Source organism: Lactuca saligna, chromosome 3 (assembly GCF_052625555.1).
Source record: "Lactuca saligna cultivar CGN05327 chromosome 3, ASM5262555v1, whole genome shotgun sequence".
In the NCBI taxonomy this organism is placed as follows: Eukaryota; Viridiplantae; Streptophyta; class Magnoliopsida; order Asterales; family Asteraceae; genus Lactuca; species Lactuca saligna.
Window position 1 is genome coordinate 192,960,250 of NC_136419.1, and position 10,220 is coordinate 192,970,469.

General features: G+C 37.2%; 1 protein-coding gene across 2 annotated transcripts; it reads right to left on the reverse strand.

Moving 5' to 3' along the window:
- Positions 1–3,433: 3,433 nt before the first annotated feature.
- Positions 3,434–9,925, reverse strand: LOC145037683 (TNF receptor-associated factor homolog 1a-like). 2 transcript variants are annotated; one of them, XM_078986383.1, is made up of 13 exons: positions 9,770–9,925; positions 9,035–9,249; positions 8,524–8,635; positions 8,355–8,443; positions 8,170–8,238; positions 7,959–8,088; positions 7,667–7,825; positions 6,622–7,000; positions 6,141–6,253; positions 5,905–6,052; positions 5,417–5,802; positions 5,142–5,325; positions 3,434–4,891 (listed from the first exon to the last, which is right to left on the reverse strand). In XM_078986383.1, the coding sequence occupies exons 2-13, from the start codon at positions 9,207–9,209 to the stop codon at positions 3,689–3,691; spliced, it is 3,147 nt and encodes a 1,048-aa protein (XP_078842509.1). In that variant the 5' UTR covers positions 9,210–9,249; positions 9,770–9,925; the 3' UTR covers positions 3,434–3,688. The 2 variants fall into 2 exon arrangements, with proteins under 2 accessions (XP_078842509.1, XP_078842508.1); XM_078986382.1 differs by having other exon boundaries at positions 5,905–6,055.
- Between the last annotated feature and the right edge of the window lie 295 nt (positions 9,926–10,220).

The following is a 10,220-nucleotide window of genomic DNA, read 5'->3' on the forward strand; positions in this document are numbered from 1 at the left end:
GTCGATGAGACGGAGGTAGTGCTGCTAGAGGATATTCAAGTGGATGTGAGTCTGAATTACATTGAGAGACTGGTCGCGATATTGGTTTGGAAGATCAAGGTTTTGAGGAACAAAGAGGTACCCCTGGTTCAGGTCCAGTGGCAGCGTCGGAGAGGGTCCGAGTTGACTTGGGAACCGGAGACGGAGATGCGGGAGCAGCACCCGGAGTTGTTTGCAGATTAAGACTTCGACGGCGAAGTCTAATTCTTGTGGAGGAGAATTTTAACATCAGGATTTCCAGGTATCATAATTGATGTATTTATTTTGAGTTATGAAGGGGCACTCGAAGAGTTGGCACCTAAACTCATCGAGTAGGATCGCGACTGATGACTCGGATTAATGGATGGACTCGACGAGTCCGTGTTGTGGACAGAAACCCTAAATCTTTGGGCCTGAGCCCTATTTAAAGGCACTTATGGCCTTCATTTGCGGCTACCACTCCAGAAGAGAAAATCGTAACGAGCTTGAGCGTGTAGAGTGAGAGAAAGAGCCATCTTGAGCTATTTGGTGTGATTTTGCAAGAGAATAGAAGAGCTCCAGCAAGAAGGATCAAAGGAGATTGTTGTTTTGAGTTAGTCAAGCAAGGAGCTTCATTTTGAGGTACCAAATCGGACCCCTCTTTTTCTCTATTGTATAGATTTCATTCTTTGGGGTTAGAGCTTGAATCATTTCTTTTTGGGGTTTTGGATGCCTCAAACCCCTCTTGCAAGTTTGTGTTATAGATCTGGACCCTTTTAGGTCCAGAGAGTCCCAAGCATCCAACTTTATGCAGTCCCATTGGAGTTTTGAGCCTAGATTGTTATTTTAAGAGTTATTTCTTCAAATGGAGCTTGATGTGTGGTGCATAGACATAAAGATTGAACCTTTACGTGACTTTTGGGTGTTAGAAGGTCAGATCTATAGGTTAGAGAATCAGATCTGACCTCAGAAGGTCAAATGAGTGTTGTCATGGGGGAAACTCGTCGAGCCCATAAGAGGACTCGACGAGTCGGATCGGGTTGCCCCGCGATTTGTGATCAGTGGTAACCCGTCGAGTGAAAGGTTAACTCGACGAGCCGAGTAAGGCCTTAGGATGATTCAGAAGACACGTATGGACTCGCCGAGTCACTCAAGTGCACTCAACGAGTCTGGTCAAGGCGAAATCGTTGACTAGAGTTGACTTTTGTTGACTTTTAGGGTTTGGTCAACAATTGGACATTCTGACCATTGGAAGGGTAAAATGGTCTTTTCCCCTTCTGAGAGACTATAGGAAGGGATTAGACTAGCCTTTGAGAATCATTGTTAATTAGAGGTGAATTATTTTATGTGATTAGGCGGAGGCTAGATCAGTATTTCGAGTTCGAGACTTTTCGATATTAGCCGAGGTGAGTCTTCTCACTATACATTACCAAGAGTGTTATCTATGTGTAGACCGGAGGGTCTTATGTGTATATGTATGTTTGAGATTTATGTGCATTGCGTTATATATATGTTATGTGTTATATAGACTGGACCGGAAGGTCCAACGATATAGACCGGACCGGAGGGTCCAATGATACAGACCGGACCAGAAGGACCAACGATATAGACCAAACCGGAGGGTCCAACGATACAAACCGGACCGGAGGGTCCAACGAGCTACGGGACTGGAGGGTCCCGCTGAGACACATCGACCGGAGGGTCATACCGAGTTATAGCCTCGAGTGACTAATGTGTTGCATGTGGTATTTTGGGGAACTCACTAAGCATTTATGTTTACCGTGTTATCTGTTATATGTTTCAGGTACTAGCAAGGATCGGGGAAGGCGCCGTCATGATTTATACACACTGGTAGACGATTATGTTTTTGAGATTCTATAATATTTTTATTTGTGATGACATTTGATAACATGAGATTTGAGAATATTATATGAGTTTTATTGTGTTGAAAAATAAAAATTTATTTTAGAAAAATTACGTCGTTACATCCAAAATATTCCCTCCGTTTTATTTAGTTTCTAGTTAACGTACTCACCAAGAATGATGTTTAACAAAATACTCTCATGAAATAATTCTTGAATGAAGGTTGAACTTTGTGTACGATCCAATATGATCATGCTTTATTATTTATGTTGTATCAATGAGCTTATCTATGTTGTATCAATGGACTTATCTCCAACACTCACAAATATGATTTCCTAGCCCCATGTCACACTACAATAAGACCCATTAAGCTTATTCCCTAATTGTCTTTTCTCAATGGATAATGTTGTATTTCAGGAAACCACATCCATAGCTCATTGTGACTTTTTCATTCTTAGGTGTCTTGTTTTTTCGAAACAAAAATATTTGAAGTCTGCGGACCACCTCTGCAACCCTCTGCAGCAGAAGAGGAGGACCAAACGGCTGCAGCATGTAATAAAAAGTTAGTTTGTTTTTTAACTTCTACAGACTGTTGCAATAAGTTAAAGTAAGGTTTGAAGCAGATGGTTAAGTGTTGGTCACGCAACACACGCGCAGCAATTTTCAAGTCAAAAGTCTTCTGAAAAACAAACAGTTGCAAAGAGTCAAGTGTTACGCGGCGTAGAAATAAATGGTTAGAAGAGGTTTTTTTTTAAAAAACAAACAGCACCTTAGTAAAGCTTCCCATATCCAAGGCTAACCATAAATTATGTATACGCTCCCCTATATATCTCTCACACGTTACACAGAATGTCGATGCTTTTGGTATAAATCATCAAAAAGAAAAATACAAGTCACAACTGTCATTGCCAATGAACCCAAGTTGCTATGGTTTCTAGTAGTTTCCTTTCCCCACTTCACCAATTCGGATTAAAAACCTCATGTCTAGGATGGTTTTACTCCTACATATGAAGAGATTCTTTCATCAACTAAACTTCATCTTTGAAATAGAGGCACTTTCCACCCAAATGTATTACACAATTGGATCTCTTGCTACCAAGGTTGACAGCTTCCATACTCATTTGCTCACCTAAAAAGAGATGCATTCTTGTTACTGTTGAAAATCAATCAACGTCATATTTGATGAAAATTACATTTGGTAATAATTTTGTTTTATAATATTGCCAAAGTTATCCATTAATCAAACAAATCATCTAGAATAGACTTAAATCAAATGAAAACACGTTCTCTAGAAGTCAAATTAAAATTATAGTTCCTATCCTTGTGTTTTTGCCTTATTCATGATGTTCTACTTCAAACGATTTCTATGAATGTGTAATAATGATCCCTTTTTTATATGCTTGAGAAGACTAAATATGATTTTTCTGATTCTTTATGGTCATGTCATAATAATAAAAAGAACAGCAGATAAAAATAGACACAAAACGACGATAGATTTAAAATTATATAACTATTCTTAACATAAAATCGTGAATCTAATAAACAATGCATATTTCAATTCCAAATCCATGGATAAACAAACAAAAAAACCACTTCTAAAAAAATAACCAAAGATTAAATTAACAGAATTCACTCTTTCAAAATAAAAATAAAAAAAAGAGTTATCTTATCAAAGGGTTATACAACCTCACTCCAAATCTAAAAAAAAAAAAAAAAAAAAAAGAACCCAAACACCATTTTTTTCCTTCACATACGTTATTATTATTACACCCAAATAATAATAACCAATTCTCACTCAACCCACTCACTCACTCACTGAGTCACCGAGTCACTGCCCATTGGGTCGGTAAACATTATACCCGTTAACACCCATCGAATAATCCGGTGGACCCATCTGATACCCATACCCTTCACCATCCATATTTCTCAACCCGTATAAAAGATCCGACCCGCCAACCCGCCACTGATTCTGACCCTGACCCTGACCTTGACCTTGACCCTGACCCGACCCATTCACATACTGCAAACCCGGTTGGGCCGGAACCATATCCCTCGTGAACTCAAACGGGCCACCACCATTGTACCCGTGTTGGAACTCTTCATGGTAACTCCGTGTCCGCTCGAACCTACACGAGCTCGTTGACGGGCCCGGGTCGAGCGTCGACCCGCCCATTTCCCCGGGAAAACTGTACTGATGACTCAGATGTCGGGGCCCGTTAAACGACGGGCTAGGGCCCACGGGTATAGTGTACTCATCATCAAGCAAGTCATTGATTATATCGAGGTGCGGGAATTCATCGGCCAACATTCCTTGTGTTGTGTGGACGTGAACGGGAACGGGAACCGATTTGTTGTTGTAAATGTCAATGTTCGGGTCCCACTGGGGCCCGTTTGAAAGTTGGCTCATCATCCCGAAAGAGAAGCTCGGTCTAACGGTTTCTTGAGGTAAAAACATGGGTTGTGAAAATGACGAGTTTACCCCTACTCCTGGTTTTGGAAACGCGGATGAGGTGGCGGAAACCGGGCTTCCCATCATCGCGTTTCGGTAAGATGACGGGATGTAGGTTTGACCCATGGGTGACGGGTCGGATCCGGGTCCGAGGTATCCGGCTGCACTTGCAGAGCGTGATAGTAACGGTGTGGTTTGGACCATGGGAATAACGGGTGTAGTAGCCATGGTGGTTGTGGTGGGTCTGGAGACTTCGACTAAAGGTGCACTCAATGGTCTTGACATGGGTGGGACCGGCTTTGATATGGCGGGACCGTTTATGGATTTGTGAGCCGGGGTGGGTCCTTGGTGCACCATCAAAGAAGGCTTTTCGGTTGGTTTTTGGGTGGGGGTATTATGGACCATTGGTTTTTCGGTGTTTTGGAGATTTCTTTTGAGGTCGGATTTTTGAAGGGCACGTGGTGAGGGTTTCGAAGGGCTTTTTGGTGAAGATGGGGTAATTGTCGTCTTTTCCTTTGGATGTCTCTCGGGGTCAAAATCATCCTTTATGTTTAGCTTTTTCTGTAGTGGAACAACTTCTTCCTATTGTAAAAAAAAAAAAAAAAAAAAAAAAAACACAAGATTTGTCATGTCATGTCATGTGTCATGTCAACACAGACTGGTTCTGTGTTTAGTGTTCCATTGACATCTGTGTCAATGAAACACAAATTTCAACTTTTTGTCCCATCCAGAAAGGTGAAAACTATTCTGGATGAGACAAAACAAAAAGGTGGGTTTTCTACAAAAAGACGTAAATACCCTCCAGGTGATGCTTATATAAAAAGTACCATACCACTTTCTTGACGACATCCGGTTCGAGCCACTTCATCTTATCCTGCAACGAGAGTGCACCGACATCGCAATCCGGTTCACCACTCGGCTGAGTCGACTCGGAGCCAACATCCAAGGGCGGTTTCGTCATATGGTTGACTCGTGTTATCACTTCACCGGTAGCCTTTCCCCGCTTCATTTTCCCTCTAAATAATTATTAACCAACACCACACGTTATGCAAAAGCCCTTAAAAAAAATTGAGTAAAAAAAATTTTGAAAATCCAAAAAATGATGACCTGGCGATGACCACTGAAGGGAGTGAATCTGTGGAACATGTTGATGAACTATCATCCATGACGGAATTACTCTTTCTGTCCCCGTTTTGTGCAATAATTATCCCGCTGCTACAAGCTTCTGTGGGCGGATGCGGTTCCGAGGTGTCCGTATCCCAGTTCACGGGGCTGGAATCGCGATCATCGGAATCGGGACGAAGAAGGGCTTCGGTCACACAATCGGCGGAATCAGAAACATCAACATCAACATCAACATCGGAAACGTCTTCCAGTGTATCCGGTTTCTTTAGCAACTCGGCATCTTCAACCATGATTTGTTGTTGTTGAGGTTTCGCTTTTTCATCGCGCCCTTTTTCTTTCGATTTCCGGTTGTTTCTTTTCTGCTTCGCCTAAATTCAAAAAAATTAAGGAAGTTATAGTGTGTGCGTGTGGTGTTCGGAATTCACGATTCCATTCCGTAGTTATAATATAAGAAATAACAAATAACAAACCTGTTTTTTCTTTGATTTCTTTTCCTTTTCAGATGCACCACGTTTTGCTTTCTGTTCACTTTCAGCCATCCATGCTTCCTCTTCTTCACGAATGAGCTCTTCTTGCCTTTTCAAAGCAACAGCCTCTTGGTATGCAACTTCTATTTTACTGCTGTAACAAATACCAAAATTAAAAAATTAAAATAAGTAAAAAAAAAAAAAAGGCTATTTTTTGTAGAGTATTGTATTTATATTACCTGAAAATGTGAGCTAACACAAATATTTCAATAGTCCTTCTTCCCAATTCAGTGAGACGCCTTTCATCGCGCTCAATAGAATCCTTGCTGAAATCCTCCCCTGATCCACCATCCTGCCACCACAAAAAATGTAAATTACAAATTTGGTCCTTTTACTTACCCAAAATCACAACTCAAGTCCAAATTTTCAAAGTTTTCAAATATAGTCCATCAACCATATAAAATAATAAAATGACTTGAAATTATGGACTGAAGTTGTGATTTTGAGTAAAGCACAGGGACTATATAAACAATAAAATACAAAACTTAAGGACTATTGAGAGAATTTTGAAAATTTGGACTGAAGTTGAGAGCTTGGGTAAAACATAGGGACTAAATTTGTGATTTGATCTAGAATATATATGAACTATTAGCAAGTTTTCTACAAAATGAAAAAAGAAAAATGATAAGTAAATAAGATTTTAGTGGAATATGCTCTGACCTTAGTACGATTTTGAGGTCCTTTTTCATCTTTTGGAGGCAATGGTTCCAAGGCTGCTCTTTCAAGCAAAAGCAACACATCATCAACAAGGATAAAAGTGTCATTTTCCATCCGGACAACGGGTATGGGTGGTTCTTCTGCATCAGATTGTTGCCCTTTGGCCTTCTTGTTCTTGGTTTGACTTTGACTTTGGATTTGACTTTGACTTTGACCTTCAAGAGCCTTTAATCCACTGTATAATGAGTCCATTACCAATGTTGATGTGACTTCTTTTTCTATAAAGAAGTGTTTTACAACAACTTTTAATATTGAATCTGACTTTTCCCTTGACATTCGGCGCCTTGAATTTTGATCAATTCCAGACCAGAATCCACAGAAGCTGAAAACCAAAAAAAAAAAAAAAAAAAAGGAAAATAGAAATAATATCAAGAACTCTTTCTATAGAAGAGGCAAAATGTAGTAAAGTACCTTATATATAGGCCATGTTTCCTTATTTTCTCATTAAGTATTGTCTGGTTAAATCATGTTGAAAAAAAAAATTTAAGAAAATGATGGCACGCTTAAGGGCACATTTGTAAATTTGTAATACGTTGGGACTTGGTGAAAAAAAAAAAAGTTAACTTTCTTTATTAATTCGTTCTTTGTGTCTTTTTTTCAAGGGATGTGTGGATAAATGATGTTTCAAAGATATGTGAGAAAACAATTGCACAATTAAGGAAATGAAAGAAAAATAAAATTTGTAAAAAGTTATTGACTTAATGTGGAAAGTGGAAAAGCCTTGTTTCCTTGACTTTCTCCATCAATTTGTTCTTTTTGCATTAAGTCAAGAACAAACATCTATATACAGTGTTTCTTATTTTTCTCATTGAATGTTGTCTATGAAGTAAGTTTTAAAATACTTTTGAAGAAAAAAACAAGGGCAAAAACGTAAGAAAAAAGTTAGGACTTAATAAAAAAAAGCCTGATTTCCTTGACTTTCTCTTTTAAATGATTCTTTTTGCATTAAGTCAAAAAGTCCATTAAATAAAACAGAAAAATTACATACCTTGCCCATCTATTTTTATCTTCTATCAGCTTTCCAAGTCTTCCTCTTCTCTCTTCAACAAATCGGCGACATATTTGCTCTACATTTGACAAATATACCCTCACAAGTTCTCTCCTATATTGACAATCAAGGCATCTGAATGGACGATCTGCTCTCTCCCTTCAAAACCAGTGGCACATGTTAGCATTTGCTATCATAAGCCAAAAAAAACCATAGTCCATAAATTATATATGATACCCCATAATTCTCAACACAAAAAATCTTTAAAAAAAAAAAAAAAAAAGGTAAAAACCTTATAACTTGGACTTGAGCTTTTATTATGAGAGTGTCAGCATCAACAAATCCATCTAAAACTTTTGATAATTCCATAAATTTTTTCCATCCCCAATCATGCTCTTTCTTCCAGAAGCGATGTAACGTGTCTGAAAATGTATGTTTAGACAATTACAACCTTGCTTTTTTTAATACATATTCCCAAAAAAAATAAAAAAATAAAAACCAACCAGAATATTTTGATTTCTTGGGGTCTTTATTCACCACAGCTATTGTGAATTGTGCAAAATGACTCCATCCTGTTAAAAAAAATAAAAAAGTTGTCATTGATTTGTTTATTAAAGAATCCTACTTTGATTTCTTTTCTCATTAATCTAAGCAAATTGAAATTGAAAGAAATGTTGTTCAACCATACCTGGAAGAAGCTTGTCATGATTTGCAACACAAAGAAATAAAGACAGATGATTGCAAACATCACACCCCTGAGGGTAGATCAAGATATACCTAAAGCCAATATCAAGAATCTTATAAAAAGATATGAAAAAGAATAAAAAAAACAAAAAGTATAAAAAAATAACACATACCATTTATAGCCACCAACTTCAAATGCATTGCTTCGAAGCTCTCTCTTGTTAATCTGTGAGAACTTGTCTATTTTCCATGTATACTTTCCATATAACTCAGAAGGTTTTGGTCCTGTTTGTCAATACAAAACTTATTAAAACAAACAAGTATTAACATCATTACAAGAAAATATCTAAACAATGGAAAATTTGTGAAACTTGGTTACTGACTATTAACTATTTTATGTTACATGTTGATCTTGCAATAGGTATCATGTTTCAAGTGAGTTACATTAACAGGAAGAGAAGAAATTTAATAGGTTACCTATAATGAACATGAACATAAGTGGATTTATGATTTATCTTAAGTTCACCTTGCTGCAAACTAATGACATGAATCCATGTATCTTTCAGATTGTATTCTCACAACTTAAGTATGAGTTCTAACAATTGGTATGCCTCAAAGAAAGAGTTACCAAAAAGATATTATTACTGGAAATTTGAGATAAAAAGGAGAAAAAAAGAAGCATACCACAATCATCATCATCATCTGTATCCCAGTAGGGAGGTGAAGTTGAAGTGATTCCATTCTCAACTTGCTCAGAAGAGCGCCATTCAGCCAATGCTTCACCAGAACGCTGCTGCCCATTTGATAATCCCTCTAATGATCTGCTAACACCAGACTCCTCACTTGAACTCCCCGCCATTTAACCACTCACAACACCCTAAACCCTTCACGAAATTTCCCTAAAATCACAAACGCAAACACATAATCAAACTCAGCAATCAGAACACTAGTCCCTGTAGTGGGTTACAACACTGATATAAAGATTGGAAACATCAAAACAATCGCTAATATCATAGATTTTGATTCGATGAAAGGAATTCTATCAGGAAGTTTCATAAAATCTTGAATAAACCCTAAAATCATATCCTTCGAAAAATAGCATAACAATCAGACTGATGAGAAGAAGTAAATTAAAGACACGAGCAGATAACACTAACGGATGGAGATATGTATCTATAAATATTATATTTATACCGCAATTTGCAAAACCCCTATTCTGTAAATCCCATGTAAGTCCGATTGACTTGTAATCCGAATTCATATATAAATAGAAAAGAAAAGAAAGGATCATTAACATGCAAAGCCATCAAATAAAAACCAAACCCTAATAACAGCAAATCCAGATGATAATCTAAATTAACAAGAGAGACAGATTGAAAAGTTTGACGGATCGAATGATGGTACGAGAAATAGAAGAACCTGAGAGCAAAGAATAGAAGTTGTTGAATGACGATGTCGGAAGCTGATTTTAGGTCTAAGAAAGAGGCGAAGAGAGATAGATACAGAAAACAGAGAAGAGAAGAGAGAGAAAGTTAGAGATTTGAGGTACAAGGAGCAGCAGAGTAAAAGCGAAAATAAAAATATTTACTAATTATATATATATATATATATATATATATATATATATATATATATATATATATATATATATATATATATATATATATATATAATGACGTATTTTTTTCATAAAAAAATAAAAACTAGAAAAATATAGAAATTTATAACTTTTTATCCTCCATTTATTGATATCAAATTTGAAAAAAAAATTGATTTGTTCGGATTTACATTGTGAAATTTGTTTAAATTCACATTGTGAATCTATGTAGATTCACTTATTGAATCTTGTGTTGTGAAATATGTGCATATT

Bases quoted from the DNA above. Each gene is read 5' to 3' on its own strand.
- LOC145037683 (XM_078986382.1), bottom strand. From the start codon at position 9,209: ATGGCGGGGAGTTCAAGTGAGGAGTCTGGTGTTAGCAGATCATTAGAG. The intron at 8,444-8,523 runs GTATGTGTTATT...TATTGGCTTTAG, and splicing joins GAAGTTGGTGGCTATAAATG to GTATATCTTGATCTACCCTC. The intron at 7,001-7,666 runs GTATGTAATTTT...TTTGGTTTTCAG, and splicing joins GATAAAAATAGATGGGCAAG to CTTCTGTGGATTCTGGTCTG.